Source organism: Gekko japonicus, unplaced genomic scaffold (genome assembly GCF_001447785.1).
Source record: "Gekko japonicus isolate JY-2015 unplaced genomic scaffold, Gekko_japonicus_V1.1 scaffold1157, whole genome shotgun sequence".
Lineage (NCBI taxonomy): Eukaryota > Metazoa > Chordata > Lepidosauria > Squamata > Gekkonidae > Gekko > Gekko japonicus.
The window spans coordinates 361,957-382,370 of record NW_015167085.1 but is presented as its reverse complement, the minus strand read 5'-3'; the positions used below and the strand labels follow the sequence as shown (position 1 = coordinate 382,370).

At 43.1% G+C, this 20,414-nt stretch overlaps 1 protein-coding gene across 3 annotated transcripts in view; it reads right to left on the bottom strand.

The window, feature by feature from the left end:
- The window catches only part of MBP (myelin basic protein), a 198,256-nt gene that overhangs the window by 89,388 nt on the left and 88,454 nt on the right, over positions 1–20,414 (bottom strand). For all 3 annotated transcript variants that reach the window (XM_015412838.1, XM_015412839.1, XM_015412840.1), the window contains one exon: positions 19,390–19,483. In XM_015412838.1, the coding sequence (XP_015268324.1) occupies positions 19,390–19,483 (94 nt within the window). The remainder of the gene's footprint in view (positions 1–19,389; positions 19,484–20,414) is intronic.

Below are 20,414 nucleotides of genomic sequence, written 5' to 3'. Positions count from 1 at the left end.
GTCTGGTTCGAAAACTTCTGGCAATGTCCGCACTTAGAAACACAGTGTGACTCCCCTAAACAGACGAGGCAAAGCGAATGCCCGTCGGTGGGGGATATTTTAAGGCCGCAAGTCTTACACCGTTTGAAACAACCCCACCGCGGGGCCATAGGCCAGCGGAGGGGAAACGTAAAGACGAAAAACAAACACACCGAAGAAAAATTTGCTAACTACAAAAATAAAGAAAAGGAAACTAACTAAACGCAAGTTTAGCAGAAAAAGTTTGGTACTTAACAGACCGAAGCAGAAGGCGTCCTACCAGCGCGGCGGTCAGAAAAGAACTGGCGGGATCTGCGTGCCCCTCCTTGGTCATGCGCAGTGACCTGGGAGAGGCGCGAAAATCCCTTTTTGCTAGCTACCGGTACCGAGAAGGTCAGCGCAGGCGCAGTATATCCCAAGGGTGTGATGCACAGAGACCACGAAGAAGATCTATATGTGTTTGGTGTAGTAGTTAAGTGCGTGGACTCTAATCTGGGAGAACCGGGTTTGATTCCCCACTTCTCCACTTGCACCTGGCTGGATGACCTTGGGCAAGCTGTAGCTCTGATAAGAGCTGTTCTTGAAAAAGAACAGTTTCTGTCAAGAGCTCTCTCAGCCCCACCTACCTCACAGGATGTCTGTTGTGGGGAGGGGAAGGGAAAGGAGTTTGTAAGACGCTCTGAGACACCTTTGGGTAGTGAAGGGCGGGGTATAAATCCAATCTCTTCTTCTTCTTCTTCTTCTTCTTCTAAAACAACCAACATGCTTCTTACACCAATTTAAACAGCCCTGCAGCCCAAGAGATCAATATGCTTATGATCACTCCCTGCAACTGAAAGAACAAGGTAGAATGTACTTTCCCCTTCTGTTGTCCTGCTGTTCACATTTATTTTATGTAATATGGGCAGGTAATAATGGATGCCTTTCTTGAGTCCCATGAAATAAAGTCTGACATACATAAGACTGTTCATTTTTCCACTTTGCATAATGCAATTCCATTTCCAAAAATTCTAAAAGAACAAAAACAAATACAGTGAAGAGAATACTTCATTTCTACTCTCCTTTAAGAGTTAAGCTCTTATGAGTTAAATTGACAAACACTGCCTACTGCAGCCCATAATGGGTATGTTATTATTATGTGTTCAAGTCCCCCCCTACCCACTTTTCATTCATGATAGTGAGACGTGGCCCAATACTTGTACAGCCAAAATGAATGAAGAGGCTTGTGTACCCATCTGTTGGAAAGGATTAAAAGCCTGGCTTGATTCTTTTTGCAAAAATAAAATGGAAGTTTGATTAATGTGCTGTACGGCATCCAATTCCATGTTTGTAATAAGGTACTGAAAATATGACAGTATGGTGGCTTGATGTGCTGGAATTTCAGATTTAATTATGATAGCACTGTGTTACTTTATTTGATGGATTTTATCTAACTGCATCCCTTCCCAAACACTGCCAAAGTTAAAAACAAAAAGGCAATCCATGACACCTTGAGGACTCCTGTCATTAAGAGAATGGTATGGGAGCCACTGCACTATATTTTCCTCCAACACTGCTCTTGGAACAGTAGATTATTTAGGCCATGTGGCACCAGTATTTGACCTCTTGGGAGCTAATGGAATGTTGGCACGGGAGGAGCGGTAGTGTACTCCGGACCGTGATATTAAAGCTGGAAATCAATTTGGAAGACAAAGTCATACAGTTAGTTGAATAAACTTCTAGTGGTCAGTGTTGTCCCTCTTTAAAATAAGGGCCCAAAGAATAAAAGGACTGAATGGATTCAGTTCAAGTAGGCATATGTTATGTTAATAAATTGAGCAGGGACCAATCCATTTAAAGAGATGAAATATGTTTATATACTAATTGCTGAAGGCAAAGACCACCAAAGTAACAAAGAAAAATTAACACAAAACATTAACAAATGAGACAATTTAAAATTCCGAGGGCCAAATAAATCTTTCTGAGATGTTTCCAGGGCAACAAATCACATTCATACAGATTAATTTTTATCAGTCCAGATGGAAAACAATCCGTCTTTAAGAATGATCATCGTACTCTTGCCTTTTGGCAGCAAATCTATTTTGTAACTTAAAGCAATTTGAAATATTGGAGGAAGCAGCTCTTTTCTAACATATTCATGACATAAATAGGATAGGTCATCCACTACTGCCTTAAGCAAAGCAGATTTTAAGCCAAAATACAATTCTATCTGTACAACTACTTTGGCAATAAAAACAAACTGCCTGTTTTTATGGAAGCTATGGAATGTTTTACTCCATGGTAATTGTGAAAATAAGGCAAATATCTACAAAAAGTCACTTTAGGAATCCTGATATGAAAACAGCTTAGAAAATTTCTTAACTTTTCTAACCTGCTTTTCCATCAAAGTGGCATACCACTCAACTTAAAACAGCAGTAATCATATGAGCATGAAAAAAAGAACATTGATGAAAAGCAGCAAAGACAAAAATTTAGCTGGCTTCACAAGTTCTCCAGAATAGCTTTGCCTTATATCTTCTAAAAACCAGGAGTCAATTCCTTTGTGACTCATTTCCACAGGTCAGGTGTCACTGCAATCAAGATGTGAAACTGCAGAAAGGCAGGAGGAGACAACAAAAGGTAGCAGTCTTGCGAAAGAAGATCAAAGCCCATCTACACCAGGCCAACAGTGTGATGTCACTTCTGGGGAAAACACGAATGTGATGTCAGACCTCTCTAGGAATTCCTGGGAATGCTATTGTTTTACCATAGAGCTTCTGGCGATTCCTAGACAGGTGAGGTGTCACCTCTAGGTTTTCCCCAGAATTGCCATTGCGCCATTGCTGGTGGACTTCCCCCCCCCCGCATCCTTGCCCTCCTCCCAATTCCCACCAGTTGCTAGGCCATGCCATGCGTGCCATGACTGGCAACTCTATTTTGGGCACAGAACATCACCAAAGCCTACCCTGTTCTTTGTCTCCAGTATTTGGTATTCAGAGTTATAACAGCTTTACAAAAGGAAGCTCCACAGGGATGTTATGGCTAATAGATACTGGTAGACTCATTCTCCATGAATCTGTCTAACAATTCTTTTTTAAAAAGCCATCTGAAGCTATCAGCAAAGCTTGAATAATGAATGTCATAAAGGTGCTGTGTGAAAATGTATCAGGAATGGTGATCCCAAAAACATCTTAACAGCATTAAAAATAAATGAAAATAATAGCTTCAATACAACTCTGTACATTCCTACATCACTATCTGGCAAAGCCATTCTTGAGGGGTGGCCCACTCAAGGGAATAGCACAGGAAATACTGTGGGAGAACACAGTGTACTGGGGAATCAGCAAAAAGAAATAAATTAAATTTGTTAAGCAGAAAGCAGAGCGTATAAACATAGAAAAAGTTTGGTTTCTGTGACAAGCTACTGATACCGCACAAGAGCCACTGGCAGGGTCTAAAGGCCAGTCTATATTGCCGCTACTCTTTAACAGATCCTATTACCATGTGATAAGTCACTGTATGTGCCATTGAGTTATTGTGGAGTGTAATGAAAATTGTTTTCTCCTTGTGATACTGTACGCTGCACAAATTGTATGCCATGCAGTAGAAGCTGTCTATCTCTCTAAAGCAGTTTTCTTGTGGCAGTTGTACAACATAAACCATCTTTAGGGTTTAATTTAGGATTTTTTTTTCAGTAGGGGTAAAATCTTGCTGTGATGACTTTGCTATAGAAATGAAAGCTTGCTACTTCATAGAGAACCATTTAAAAGTTGTGTCATTCCTGACATGTTTCCTGTTTCTGACCTGGGCACTATTTTATGCAAAAAACCGTCCCAGTGATTCAAGAGTGCGAAGTGACTGCATAAAGATACGATGGTTTCAAAAACAAATGGCTATATTAGTCTCTTCAGGTTTCTGCTTGCCAGTTCTTTCTTATATCAAGCACAACGAATTGGAGGCAATGTACAACTTCCTTGTAACTTTTACCGATTATCAGTTTCATTGAAACAAATTGGCACTCACTTCAAACATCCTCTTGAGATGGCAGTTAAGTTTAAAATGGTGGACGATATCAAGAAACCTAAGCTGCATCCACCCGTCACTGGATCTGGTGATATCCCTCCACTATAGCTAGCAATCACTTGCAGCTGGATTGTCATGCCCAAACAGGAAAATACCATTTCAAGTGATTGCACTGAGAGCACAATATCCACTGATGTGTGGATGCAGTCCTAGGCTGATGATAACCACACGTTTCCCCCCCCCCCTCAGAAATCCATAGTGATTGCAGACTCCAAGGTTTCTGTGTTTTATTCCTTCTGTGCTATCAATCATCTTTCCCCCCACTCTGCCATGGATACTTGCTGGATGACCTTGGGCCAGTCACACACACTTCGCTTAAACTCACAAGGTTGTTAGGATAAAATAGAGGAGAAGAGAATGGTGTAAGTTGTTTGGGGTCCTCATTAGGGAGAAAGACGGAGTATAAATGAAGTAAATAAATACATAAAGAAAATTAAGTCTACGGTTGAATCCACACAACAAGGATTCTCAGTTTCGCATTCATTATTTCTGGGAATGTAGAGGAATTTGCCCTGGCAAGAGAGACCATCCACAGCTGATTTCCCCCAGCCAGCTGCCATTTTCCTTGCATCATTTCCCCAGTAAGCCACCAAAGTGCTTTGGAGAAGTTTAAAGAAACTGATAATTACATAGCAGTATAGACAGAAATTACCGTGTTTTTAAAAAAGCCATCTGGGGTGGCTGCAAGAGGTTGGCAGAAGGAAAATGATGCTGATGTGGGCAGGACCATTACACTTCCCCATCCAGACAATGCACTAATGTGTTTGGACTGTGGCCTTCCTGAAAATATTGGAGCAAAGCAGGTTTAGGAAAGATAGGAGAAAAGCTGAGAAAAACTTGTAAAAAGGAGGATTATAGGACAATGCCTTGCGGATCTCCCCCAGCACCAGTTTGGAAGCCAAGGCAGAGAAAAATCTCATATCCCCCCCCCCCCACTTCCAAGACAGATAATTTCACAGTTGCTATGTTTGTTACAACAACACAAATGTGATACTTACTGGAAATTAATTATGCCAAACAGCCTTACATTTCTAAAAGTTGATCTCATAAGTAGAAGGAACTGCCTTATCTATCGCTGGTTGCACGAGAAATAAACTGTGCCTGGAGTCAGTTGTTTGCCTGCAGGCTATTCCTCTGATAAAAATGTTGTACATGCCAGAAGAGAAGCACAGGAGGGGAAACTGCTTAGCATGTTAGTACCAGAAACTGAACCGGTTTGAGAGGCGGCCGGTGTTAAGCACTGTTACAACAGAGAGTCTTACACAGCCCCTGGTGAACTGTGCATTTAGAAAACCCAATAAATCAGGCATTTCACTGGAGCTGGAAAAGGGCCGAGTGAAGCATAGGGAAGGCACTGGAGCGTCAGCCTCCTCTGAATACTGCTGAAATAAAGGAGAGTATTATCAAGGATCTGCTGTGATATATGAAAGGCTTGTGAGGGGCTGCTGTCTTGTCACCACCAGGACGTTTCTCCACAAGTGCCAGTGTATGGAGGCTGAAAATACTAGTTCTTTTCACTTTTCTTATGCTTATTTGAAATTAAGCCTCCCCCCCAATGAATTTCTACTGTAAGTCTTTTCAGTCCTTAAAGACATAGTCTTTGTGCCTATTAAACAGAACACAAGCTCAGGTTCTCTCATATTAGCTGCTGTAGGTTAATACGCCACATTGTAACATTGTATAATTTCTTTTTACAAGTAAAATCTATCATGGACATAGTATGGGAAGGAGCATGATATAAGTCAACCTTGTCGGATCTTGGAAGTGATGTAAGACGCTGAGAGGTGTTTGGTAAAGCAACATACTACACAGGCATGGGAGCATCGCTATAAGTTGAGTAGCATTCTACCATTACAGTGCCTGGAAATTCTTTTCCCAGTAAAATTTTCTGTCTGAAATTTGGCACGCAGAATCAATCTCGTTAGGAGTGTAATCAGGCCAAATTTCAGGGGAGGGGGGGAACTGATTACAAACGGCAGAATTACAACCATCACAGCATGCGATTTTTCTAACACTGGACACATTCAGTATTAGTGGAAATTTTACCATCAACCTTGTTGTTGTTTAAATGGTGTCACAAATTCATGCTTGTTATACCAGTCACGTGTTTTTTTTTTCCTGATTTGATGAAAACTTTTAAGGAGTTACAGGGTAAGGTGACACTAATGGTACAGTAGCTAGACCGGGGCACCTGCTCTGAGCATGCCTAGCCAGGCAGATCTTCGTTCCAAAGCTGAGCTGGATTGGGCCTCTTCTTCCAGCCAGTGCCACTAGGGCTTCCTGTGGGGCTGGTGAACCATCATCACAGGAATCCTCGGCTTCTGCCACTGCCAACCATGAGGATGGGCCTTCAGCCTGCAACGGACAAGAGAGGCCAGAGCAACCTGGGAGTGCTTGTGGCCTCTCCTTAGGCAGCAGATAAGTAGGAGGGAAGGTAGGAGAGAGAAGGGGGAGAGGAGAATCAGAGGCAGAAAGGTCAGGTGAGAGAAGAATCTGAGGGAGGAGAAGGAGGAGTTCTTTCTGTGGGATAGACCTGTGTGTGCTGATGTGTGTGTACGTGTGCGTGTGTGTATTAGAGGGGAGAGAAATATCAATGCAGTATGAGTTTGTGTAGATCTGGACTGGGGGTGCCAACAATAAGAGAGAATTGTACTACTGGGTACTCTTCAGCTGGATTTGACATTTTCCTAAGCCAGGCTTCCCCGTGTTTAATCCTTTCAATGTCCCAACATCCTTGTGCAGTAAGTAATATTGTTCCCATTTAGCTCTTATGCAGATGTGCCTGAAATACTGATTTGAGCAGGAGCTGAGATTACATTTGTTTCTTGCACTGGGTTCACAAATTCATTGGGTTCATGGTGCGACCTCATTTGGAATAGTCTGTACAGTTCTGGTCATCACATATCAAAAAGGATATTATAGCATTGGGAAAAGTGCAGAAAAGAGCAACTAGAATGATAAAAGGGTTGGAACACTTTTCCTATGAAAAAGGTTAAAGCACTTAGTTCTCTGTAGCTTGGAGAAATGATGGCTGAGGGGTAATATGATCGAGGTTTATAAGATTATGCATGGGATAGAGCAGGTAGAGAAAGAAGTACTTTTCTCCCATTCTCACAACAGAAGAACTCGTGGGCACTCAATGAAATTGCTGAGCAGTTGGGTTAGAACAGATAAAAGGAAGTACTTCTTCACCCAAAGAGTGATTAACACATGGAATTCACTGCCACAGGAGGTGGTGGCAGCTACAAGCATGGACGGCTTCAAGAGGGAATTAGACAAGCATATGGAGCAGAGGTCCATCAGTGGCTATTAGCCACAAGGTCTAGATAGGAATTCTGGGGCAAGTGATGCACTGTATTCTTGGTGCTTGGGGGGGGCAACAGTGGGAGGGCTTCTAGTGTTCTGGCCCTACTGCTGGACCTCCTGATGGCACCTGGTATTTCTGGCCACTATGTGACAAAGTGTTGGACTGGATAGGCCATTGGCCTGATCCAACATTGGCATCTCTTATGTTCTTATGAAGCAGATGTTTGGAAGAGTTGCGGCTGCTGAGTTTCAGCTCGGATCCATCCCCAAGGCCAAAGTCTAGCTGAAAGACCAAGTCTAATTTCTAAGCGAGTGCAACAGGGAAGACTGTGCAACGTGTTTACTGCTTATGTAGCACACAAGTTAAGCTGTAGCTTAAGTTACAATTAGGGAGGGAAGGCAGCATGGCATATCTCAATCTTGTTAGATCTCAGCAGCTAAGAAGGGTTGGTACTTGGATGGGGGACCAAAGAAGACTCTGCAGAAGATAAAGGCAAACCACCTCTGCTTCTCACTGGCCTTGAAAGCCCCTTGCTGAGGATGCCATAAAATGGTTATAACTTGATGGCACCTGTGTACATTTGTAAGCTACAATATCTGTTTGTTGGGGGGGGGGGGGACAGGGGGGAATGGGTTTTTTTGTGGGGGGGGAGGGGACATGGGTGAATTGGTAAGTGGTGCAAGTTCCCTAACTCCTGGGGAAAAATGAATAACTTGCTGTTTGCTGTTTCCCCTCTCCTGTATTTCTGCCTCTTATTCTACATGATGCCTATCCCAAATCCTGATTAGCTGCATCATGTTCAAAATATGGAAGGAATGAGTTCAAGCTGTTCAGAATTTTAGCATTTGATTTCTGTACTTTTGTGCTTGTATCATGCAGCTGTTCTGCAATCCAGATATAAAGGACCTCAAGAAGAAAGTAGTAATGAGTACAGAGACACAAGACATAAATCTTTCTCTTTTCCTTATTCCAGCTATATTTATATTTAATGACAAAAGAGCAATCTTGCACAGGAGTGCACATTAATCCCATTCACCTAATACAGCACAAGAGAGCCACGTAAATAATTTCTGCCACTTACATCGCCCAACCTTTACAGCATGCACCTGTCAGTCAATAAAAGACACTTAAAAGAGTAAATAGTAACTCTCTCTCTCTCTCTCTCTCTCTCTCTCTCTCTCTCTCTCTCTCTCTCTCTCTCTATCTATCTATCTATCTATCTATCTATCTATAATATGAAGAACACAGAGAGTGATACAAAACTAAAGGAAAGAATATGAGCTGGAACTGAGGACAAGCTATAGTAAATTGAAGTATGTGATTGTGCTTACTACTACTAATTATTATATCAAGACAATCAAGCCCATTTACTTTCAATAATACCCTGAAACACATACTTAACCCTCTCCAACTAACACCGGCAGCATCTGCTGCATATTAACATGGAAGTTATTGCAGTGTAGCAGGTATGACCTGGCAAATCAGCATTCAAATCCCCATTCTGCTTGACGGCTGAACTCGGATCAATCACACACTCTCAGCCTAACAAGCAACACAGGATCGTGGTGAGAACAAAATGGGGGAAGGCAAAGCAACGTGCAGTGCCCTAAGCTTCTTAAAAGAAGGGCAAGATAAAATGTACCAGAAAGACAGGGGCAAGTCTCAATGAACTTTATTGGACATTCCAAAATAAAGAAGCAGAGTATTACAACCTCGAGAAGATGTAGCTTTGATTTGTGCCCAACAGCACCTTTATATCTGAACAATGTAAATAAGATTTCCACAAGAATCCTCACTTTAAATTGACTAAAACACGAAACATGGTGTTGCAGTTATGATGCTGCACAGCAATAGTCTCAGTGTTTTCTTGCCAGAGTGAGCGCTGTGCCAGTTTGCCACCATTTGGCATTAATTCTGTAGCTTGTTCTAAAGGAACAATTATGCTTGAAATTGATGGCACACGCTGCTCAACAATAGACCACTGTGAACTGCAATAACCTCACAGCCTTTATCCCCTGCTTGGCGATTCCATAATGTCTACCAATGAAAGAAATTTATCAGGCAAGTTGTTGTGGGCTGCCTGTTTTCCTTTGGCCTCACTTATCTAATCTTATCATTCCTACAGAATGGTGGAGAGAGCATAAACTATAATAGACCTGGGTTGACCTTCTGAAATTCAGTTCTCTAGAAAAGGAGTACTCAAGGATGATAGGGAAATGGCTGAGAAGCTGAATGCATTTTTTGCCTCTGTCTTCACTGTGGAAGATGAGAAGTGCTTGCCCACTCCAGAACCGCTGATTTTGGGAGGAATGTTGAAAGAACTGAGTCAGATTGAGGTGGCGAGAGAGGAGGTCCTACGACTGATAGACAACTTAAAGGTAAAGGTTCCCTTGCTCGAAAGCCAGTCAAATCTGACTCTAGGGTTGCAGTGCTCATCTCCATTTCCAAGCCGAAGAGCCAGCGCTGTCTGAAGATGTTTCCGTGGTCATGTGGCCGGCATGACTAAACACCAAGGTGCACGGAACGCTGTTACCTTCCCACCGAAGCGGTACCTATTGATCTACTTGCAATTTCTTGCTTTCGAACTGCTAGGTTGGCAGGAGCTGGAACTAGCGACGGGAGCTCACTCCGTCATGCGGCACCCGTGTCTCGATAGACAACTTAAAAACTGATAAATCACCAGGCCTGGATGGCATATATCCGAGAGTTCTGAAAGAACTAAAATGTGAACTTGTGGATCTCCTGACAAAAATATGTAATATTTCATTAAAATCTGCCTCCATTCCTGAGGACTGGAAGGTAGCTAATGTCACTCCCATCTTTAAAAAGAGTTCCAGAAGCGATCTGGGAAATTACAGGCCAGTCAGTCTGACGTTAATACTGGGTAAGCTGGTGGAAACTGTTATTAAGGAAAGAATTGGTAGGCACATTGATGAACAAAAACTATTGAGGCCGACTCAGCATGGGTTCTGTAAGGGACAATCCTGTCTCACTAACCTATTAAGTGTTTTTTGAGGGAGTGAACAAACATGTGGACAAGGGGGACCCAATAGATGTTGTTTACCTTGACTTCCAGAAAGCTTTTGATAAAGTTCCTCATGAAAGGCTCCTAAGTAGGCTCAATAGTCGTGGGATAAAAGGACAAGTCCTCTTGTGGATCAAAAACTGGCTAATTAATAGGAAACAGAGTGTATAAATGGTAAATTTTCTCAGTGGAGGGTGGTAAGCAGTGGGGTACCACAGGGATCAGTACTCAGTCCGATGTTTTTTAAATTGTTTATTAATGATTTGGAGTTGGGAGTAAGCAGTGAAGTGGCTAAATTTGCGGATGATACGAAGTTGTTCATGGTGGTGAGAACCACAGAGGATTGTCAGGCACTCCAAAGGGATCTGTCAAGGATGAGTGAGTGGGCGTCAACGTGGCAAATGGGCTTCAATGTGGCCAAGTGCAAAGTGATGCACATTGGAGCCAAAATTCCTAACAAAATTCCTAACTCTGCACTTCCTTGTGTTATAGTTGCACACCCAGCTTCCTTCCAGGTCATTTTTAGGCGCAATGTAAACAGTTTTACTTTTTAAATAAAAGTTGATGCCATTAATTGTTTGTTGCAAGAATCAAACTTTTCGGTACTTTCTGTATTTTTTGTTTGTTTGTGTGAGTGCGTGTGCACCTGGAAGTCATGACGACCTCTGGCAACTGACCCCTACTGGAGGCCTGGAGGACATTTAGAGAGGTGGCTGAATAAAGCCTGCCCCCCCCTCCCGCCTCTGGTATTTCAAGGAGGTCTCCCATCCAAATACCAGCCTGGCAACCCTGCTTAGCTTCCGAGATCTGACGAGATTGGGCTTGCCTGGGCTATCCAGGTCAGGGCCCAATAATCTAACTCTTGATAATCAAAAGAAACTATAAGGAGTACATCTAAGCCATCAGACACAACTAGCTTTCCCAATATTTTGAGATCTTTCGCGGTGTATTTTGTGTCCCTTCCCCAATCTTGCTTGCTTGCTTCCCCAATCATTTGCTTTTTTCTATTTAGTTCAAGAAGTGCCATACAAGTATAAGTCTGACCTGTGCTCTTACCCAGAGATTATCTCTGGATGGGTGATTATAAATTATGTCCTTGTCCTTCAGCAATTGTTGTAAAAAAGTTGGAATCTGTCACCTTTCCCTGAGCTGTGCCACATTTTTCTGTTCCCAGAGTTCTTTGCCTTCAGACATCAGTGCTATGCATTATGAGTGTCTTTCCTTTCTCTTAATCTCTCCCCAATATTTACGCTTAATTCTGCCAGACACAAAGTATCACTGGGTTGACCTTCTGAAATTCAGTTCTCTAGAAATGTCATTTACACACTGCAGATACCAATCTCCTTCCTTTACCTCACCCAATTCCTTTTTTGTGAGCATCTTTTTTGACACTATATAAACCAAGCCATTAACTTTCCCCACACCATGTACATTACTAATTCAAAAAACAGTTCTGTCAAAACCACAGTCTCTAATCAGAATATTATCTACCATGGGTAGTGATAGAGCTTACACAGGTTTATAAATATAATGAAAAAGACAACTTTGGGCATTCATTGAGCTGGAGTGTCATTCATCAGTTGAACAAAAACCACAATTGCTTTATGACCTTCAACTGTAATGCTTTATGCATAGTAAAGCCATTCTATTGGGTCTATCAAATCTTCAGCTGTCATTCCTAACTTGTCCTTTTACCAGCAGCCTCCTGTGTGATCCAAAAACACTCTGCTGAGTATTGGGGGTGGCACTTGAACTGTACTCCTGTAGTGTAATGAGCTGTAGTGAGCAGGGAGAACTGGCAAAACCATCTCTTCCTGCTGGTAGAGAGATTTGTTTAAAAGTGTCCCGTGGCCCTCAGGAGAAGATTTTTGGAGCATGCAGGAGGCTCCTGGAGAGGAGGAAAGTGGGAAACATTTGCTTGGGCAACTTCTTCAGTGACCTTTTCCCATAAGATCCAAATACCTGCTCCTTGGAAGCAAGAACCTGTCATCTTTTGCCAGTAAAACTCTATAATGTGCCAAGTACATTAATGGTGCTGAATAAACAGCTGGGGAAATTACAAGATATCAGTGGAGACAAAGGGCTTTCTCCTTTTTTTGGCATAGATTTAAGGTCAAACTAATTTTGAACTATTTATTTATTTTATTTATTTACTTGGAGCAGCTAACAGCATATAAAATGCATCCAATAAAAAACAATACAAAGATGCAATAAATATTCTTTAAAATATAAAACAGTTAAAAATCTATACCCATTAAAATCTATCCACTATCAAGCAGGGTAGGATGTGTGGACGGTGAAGTCACAGCTGAAGCATACCAACGGCCTGTTGGACCACAACCACCCAAACGCCACCCCAAAAAGAGCAGCCTTGCATGGTCTGTGGAACTTAGGGAGGTACGCAAGGCATGCACCCCTTCGGGCAGCTGGTTCCACAGGACAGGGGCCGCTACTACAGCAGCTAATATGAGAGAACCTTGACCTTGTTGACACAAGATGGATGGTTTGTGGACCAGGGACCAATAAATGCTGAGATGAAGATTGGAGAACATGGGGAGGATCATGCCAGGGGAAGTCATCCTGAAGGTATGATGGTCCCAGGCCATTGAGAGCTTAAAGGTTGGTACCAACACTTTGAATTGACACCAGAAACTAACTGGGGGAAAGTGCAGCTGCCATAGGACAGGTGTTCTATGTGCTGACCAGGACACTCCTGTCAGCAATCTGGCAGCTGTGTTCTGGACCACTTTGTAGTTTCCAAAGGTAGCCCTGCATAGAGGTGACTGTTGACTGAATTACCATGGCAAAGTCATCCTGAGACAGATAAAGAGCCAACTGGTAGGCCTGGCATGGATGGTAAAATGCAAACTTTGTAACTGAGGACACATGTTTGTCCATGGAGAACAAAGAATCAAACTATACTCTCAAATTCCTGACAGAGTCGACCGTAGAAAGACACCCCAGTGGTCCGGGCTTCCCTAGCCATGTAATCTCTGTCTTAGATGGATTTAGCCTCAACAAACTCTCACCTAGCCATTCCACCACTGCATCCAGGCAGGAGGCCAAGACCAGAATTCCAGCTACCAGTTGCTCCTTAAATAAGAGGTAGAGCTGGGTGTCATCTGCATATTAATGGCACTCCACTCCAAACCTCCTGACACATCTCTGCCAGAGGGCGTCTTCAGATATTAATTAACATTGGTTAGAGAATCGACCCCCTGCGGAACTCCACAGGTTAGGGCCTATGGTGACGACATTGCTCCACCCACGATTACCCTCTGGGGCAGACCCTGGAGGAATGAGAAGAACCAGCTCAAGGCCGTATACCTCACACCCAGGGAGGCCAGGCGGTTGACCAGGACCAAATGGTCCACTGTGTCAAAAGCAGTTCAGAGCTGTCTCAGTCCCAAACCCCAGCCAGAAGCTGGATTGGAAGGGCTCTCAGGCAGATGTCTCATCCAGGAATTCCTGGAGCTGCTCATCCGCTGCTCACTCAATCACCTTTCCCAGAGGTAGAAGAGTAGATACTGGGTGGTAATTGGTTAAGTCCCTCTCATCTAACAGTGACTTTTTCAGGAGGGGTGTCACCACTGCCTCCTTTAGGGAGCTAGGGAAACAGCCCTGGGAGAGTGATAGATTTATAATGTCTGCTAGGAAAGAGCCCTGGGAGAGTGATAGATTTATAATGTCTGCTAAGGGTTCTTCTACCATTTCCCTGGAGGCTTTCACCAGCCAGGAAGGGTAGGGATCCAAGAAGCAGGTAGTACGTCGCACAGTCAATAGGACCCTGTCAACCTCCACCTGGGAGAGTGGGCTGAAAGTGTCAAAAAATGGACCTGATTGTGCACCCAGGGCTCCAAGGTTCCTACTGACTCACAATCTGGCAGGTGAAAGAGCGAGACTTTTTCTGAAAAGAATGTAGCAAATTTGTCACAGCTAGTAGCCAAATTTTCATCTACTTTTGGAGCCACTGAGGGGGTGGTCAATTGCCTAATAACTCTAAACAAATGAGCTGGGTATGACGCAGCAGATGCAACGGAGGCAGAGAAGTAAAAATGCTTTGCTGCCTTCACTGCCACTTCATAGGCCTTCAATCAGGCTCTAGAAAGTGCTTCATTGCTTTATTACGAGTTCATTGCCAGCACCATTCTAGCTACCTAAGCCCCCTTTTTACCTCCTTAGTTCATCCGTATACCTGGGACGCCAGTTAGTATGGGGGTGAAGAGGGCACTGGGGGGGGGGGGGCAACTTGGTCAATGGCCTCCTGAAGGCCCAGATTCCAGGCATCAGTGAACTCATCAAGAGAGCAGCCAGCAGAGCCAGACCAATCCTACAGAGCGTTCTGGAATCCAACTGGATCCATGAGTCTCCGTGGGTGAGTGTAAATAAGCTCACCGCCCCTGTAGAAGGAGAAGGAAAATCTCAAACTGACCTTCACAAGGTAAAGATCAGTCCAGATCAATTCCTGCACTAAAGATCAGATCCAGTGTGTGGCCTGCCCTGTGCATGGGGATTGATACAACCTGGGAGATTCCTAATGGATGCCATGGCAGTCATAAAGTCTAAGGAGGCACCAGACAAGGCAGTGTCAGCGTGGACATTGAAGTCCCCCAAAACTATCATTTGGGGGAAGCACAAGGCCCACTCCACCACCGCCTCAGCCAGCCTCAGCAGGGAGTCAGCTGGTAAGCTGGGCAGACGGTAAACCAGCCAGACTCCCACCCTCTCCCTGGAACTCCATGCCAGGCCTACACATTCATTGACAGCAATATTTGATGCAGGAAGCCATTTGAAGTAGAAAGACTCTCGGATGGGGATGCCCACCCTCTCTGTTTTCCTGTTCACGGTTGACGAAGGACCAAGTATCCTGGGGGAGTCAGTTGAGTACGAACCACCAGTTCATCCTCGTCCACCCAGATCTCAGTCAAGCATGCAAAATCAAAATCGCCTTTTCTAATAAATCCTTTAAGGGAGGCAGTCTTATTCATAATCAATCTGACACTGCACAACGTGAAGCCTGAAGAGGAGGGCAAAGAAATTTAGGTCTGCACATCATCATTCCTTGGGATGGGAGGGAGGTTAGAAGGGGACCGAGCATGTCCATACCTCAATCTCCTTCTAAACCTAACAGTCCCCTCACCACCATACCTCCCACCTCCCCATCGCAACGGGCTTCCCCAGCCTAGGCACATCTTGCAGCTTACTCTGGCTTTCCTCTCCACCTGCAGGAGGATCTAACCAGCTGTGCAGCAGATTTATAGTGCACCCCCCAAAAAAACAACCCACAATCAACCAAACCTACAGTAGTTCAAGCCAAGCAATGGACCTCCACCTTATCCACCCTTGTAGTCGAACCTTCCCCCCAAATCACCAGCTAGCCGTGATTTACAAGAGCTGTTGCCTCTGCTGAGACAGAGCTGCAGCTTCTGGACTCCACCTGGCATTTTTCCTGATGTTCTGGCAAGGCAGTCCCAAGCATCCCCACTCTGGCCTCAGATATTACCCAGGTAATTAGCACTAATCACCAGCCAGCCGTGGTCTGCAGGACCTCTTGCCTCTGCTGAGACAGAGCTGCAGCTTCTGAGCTCTGCTTGGTGCTTTTTTCCTAAAATATTTGGCCGGCCTGGTCAACAAATCCAGAGGTCAACAACTTTGTCAACTGACCAGAAAAGGGGCCTGGCTTGGCCTTGTGCCTCTAACAGTCCACACACGAACACACACACACACTATCAAGGGCCAACGTCAACTCCACAGATCAAAAACTATTAAGGCAATTCTTTCTTACCTACATTTTTACCAGCCTAGCTGCCCATCTATGCAAGTTATTAGGACACACTCTTAACTACAAAAGGGGAGGGAGGGAAGAACTCTTCCAAGAATGATTGGTTAAGGACAATTTTCTAATATGATCCAGATGATCTGGCAAGCAGCTACTTAAAGAAAACAGTATGTGAATCTCATAATGTTATCTCTCAGTAAATTTTATTTCTGTCCTTCAGTTGTTTGTCCTCTGGTTATCTATTATGTTTAGGGAGTTCCTGGCAAGCAGCGTAATAGAAAATTTGCTTTGTAGGCCAATATAATGTCTGGATTTGGACTCAGAGCAGTTTACTGAGCCTTATTAATTTATTTAGCTTGCTCTGGAATCTATTTGCTGGGGCTGAAGAGAGGTACAATTGAAACAAATGCATTTTATTACTAGTTGCTAGCAAGAGGTTTTTAAGCATCAAACCGCAATCTCGTATCGAGAAACATGACAAAATTCCCTAGTTCTTTCCTAACCTAATTTGCTTTTCTCTGCTGAACAGCATGTTGCACCAGTATGCTTCAGAAATGAACGCTTGCAATTGCAAGCCTTTCCCACTTATTCAATCAGTGTAATGTGCCATGCTGGCGGCAGCTTTAGTCAGGGAAGCTGCAGCTGCCTAGGTGTGACATGGAAAACAGCATTCAAACAGAGGAGCTGTTCATACTGCTAAGGGCTTTCTTGATAATTATCAAATTAGATTGCCTATGGAAACGCATGGGAATTAGGTTTGCATTACCCTAGCATGCCCATTAACAAGGAGCCAATAGTCATCAGGTAATATACACTCTCATAGCCCAGGCTGTAAGTAGAAAGCATTTATCAGAGAAGAATCCCTTCAATATAATTGCATATAATATAAAAGGTAATTTTGATTCACTGTTACATCACCATCCCATAGACTGTAAGACCTAAGAAGAGCTGAGAGCTCTGCACATATGATTACTGCGGACCAAGAATTGCCCACGGAAGAAGGCAGTCAACACAGACAAACATACATCGATTTCATGATTTGCTAGTTCAGTGAATTTTAGCAAAGAGAAATTTTGGGTTCAAGGATGCCAATATCTATCATGATGAGGCTCACAGTAGTTCCTGTGTTCTTTCTTTTAATCTGCTAGAACTCCAAAGCTTCTTGTCCCCAGGCTTACTTACATCTGGAGGCACCAGCATTGCATATTAAACAGTCCTTCACTGCCGAGGCCCATAGGAGGAAACAGGAGTACAAGAATTCAAATGCTTAGCTTAGATTACTTGATATAGTATTCAAATAGCTCTATTTTAATTTATATACACTGAGAGGAAATATTCCAGCCTTCTTTTATGAATGCGATGTGCAGGCAAAGATATGATACCTTAAATCTAGATTTACTGTTTGTAAAGACGATATTGTCTGCCATTTGGTCAACATGTTAAGAAGACTGTTGCACAAAATGGCTCCCCTTCAGTCCTTGAACACATTAATGGGACTAAAGAAATAAGAAAAATCTTGGCTTGTGGTTGGCTTTTCATAAAAATGAACAAGCCGAAAAAAATTATAATAGTTATGTATTCATACTGTGCCAGCATACATGGAATTTTACAAATTAAGAGATTAAATCATATATTGGCTTGGACAAGAGATCTGAGCAACATGTAAGATGTTTTCTGAGGCAGGCTAAAGGTGGAAATTAAGTGTAACATTCACTCTTCATTCACTTTTCAGTTAAGGATGATCAAAAACACTTTTCTCCAGACCACACTGTGGGTTACTCAGAGCATAAAGTGATGAAGAAGTGACCTCTTCAAAAAAAATCCTCATCTTTGTGAGCCAGGTTCCAATCCCCCAGGGGCATTCTACCTGTCAGCAAAAGGAATTCAAGTCATGCTGAAACTGGAAAGCTAAATTCTACTTTTATATATAATGGCAAGAGTAAGACAGTAGAAGTGAAACAGGTTTTTTGAAGTATTTTACCATAACAGCCACATTTCTTTTATACAGGAGACCAGCTGTGTGAAATACCTTTGGCCCTCAAAGTAAAGGGTCTCTTAATATAGTTCCATATTAGTTGTTGTAGATTTTCCAGGCTGTATGGCCATGGCCTTCGACAACATATAGTTCCATATTTCTTTGGGCTGCTTCACATATGATAAAATTTCTTTAAAAATTTAATTTGCATAAACAGTAGAGAAGACCTGAAAATTCATGTGAGGAATGCTGCAAATTTAAAACTAAATAAAATACATTTGACACTTTTAGTAGGATACCTTTCTGTGTATCACTTTCAGTGCTTCGCAATAGTCTATAAATTTCAAAATGGTATATAAAATTAGGCAGATTTTAACAACAGAAAAATATGAGGAAACAGCAAAACACATAAAAAGGAAACGGAGTTTGATTTTCTCCCTGACTACCTCTGCATTTTGTTTTAAAACAGAAGTGGTAAATGTGTGAGGAATGCAGAACACGCTCTCCTTCCTATGATTTCCCTTTCTTAACACCTTCCGCCAACTACTGTTTGCCTAACTGAGGCCACTTCCAAAACAGGAGCTCACTGCAAAGAAAAGTGCATCAAGGGGAAAACTTACAAAGAAGTAAGGTAGGGTTACGGAGGGGATCTGCATTTCTCATTTGCATATGCCCTTTGGGTGTAAAAATCAGAGCCCAACCCTTCCTTTCTCACATGACTGGCAGACCCATATTTACACATGAAAACAGCTTGCATTCCCCAGCACAGTAAATAAAAATCATCTGGGGTGGTGTCTAGCTCTGGGAAACCACTGGAGTTCAGTAGGTGAGTTCAGAATCTTTAGTACTGTAAAACTGGTATAGAGTTATGGGTGCCAGGAAACTTGCCCCTGTGCTTTGGGCTCCTGCCACTGCTTGATGGAACAGTGGGAGCATAAATCAGGGGGGAAATGGTGTTGCACATCACTTCTGGTTGTGTCCCTGGAAGCGATGTCACAGCACTGCACAATGCTCTAGGAACGTGATGTCATTTCTGGGTATGTAAGAGAAACTGAGGTCATGGCACGGTGTGATGTTGGTTTGCAAAGTCTCTGCTTGCCTCCCCAATGCTCCTGGGGGTTGCCAACTCTGGGGCAGATAAAGAAGTGTGAGTTTTGTTATGCACGCTTGTTTAGCAAGATATAAAGCATATTACGAAGTCTCTAATTGTTGAAACTACATACCAAATACTTCATTGTCTTCTGAAGGTTGCTGGGTTAACATCACTGCTTTGGGACTTGCTTTATCTTCCACTTCTTCCACTTGTGCTTCAGCATTCTGAAATGACACATTGCACAAATCATTGAAGAAAGTATCTGCGAGAAGAGCTTGTTCATTAGCAAATACATCAGTTCAGGCAGTGCTTAATTTCTACAGAGATCAAAGTCAGGAATCACCTTTTGGCTCTTCACCCTAGATATGCAAAGTGTAGAAAAAATGTGCACATGTTCATATTATGTCTACCTGTGCTGCTGTGGGCTTGGCTCTGAAAACTGCTCCTGAATCTAAGTTCAGAAGTTCCAGGCTCACACGTAAACACTGAAGCTAAGGAAGCTACAAGACAAAGGAGCTATTGATGGAGTAAGGAGTAGCGCAGTTTGGTGTAGTGGTCTAATCTGGGAGAACTGGGTTTGATTCCCCACTCCTCCACTTGCACCTGGCTGGATGACCGTGGGCAAGCCGTAGCTCTGATAAGAGCTGTTCTTGAAAAAGAGCAGTTTCTGTCAAGAGCTCTCTTAGCCTCACAGGGTGTCTGTTGTGGGGAGGGGAACGGAAAGGAGTTTGTAAGCCGCTCTGAGACACCTTTGGGTAGTGAAGGGCAGGGTATAAATCCAAACTCTTCTTCTTCTTCTTCTCTACTTATGCTCTCATTCACATTGTGAAACACAAATAAAAGGCACTGGACAATATTAAGAGGCAGTGTGGCCCATGAAGCAGCATACGAGTTATGGAAAGTTGGTTCAAATCCTAACTGTTTGCCATGCCTGCAGTCTCTACCTCAGCCCTCCACAAGTTGTGATGCACCAAGATAAATGCAAACTTGCAGCCATGTTTGGTGACCCCTAGGAAATTAATGAGATTTATGAAATCTTCTGTTTTCTGCTTAATACTAAAAAAATAGTGGGATTATTAAGAACCTGCTGGTCGCTATATATGACTTATGGGCTTTGTTCAAATTGATGGGTCATGTCTGATACAGGTCGCCAAA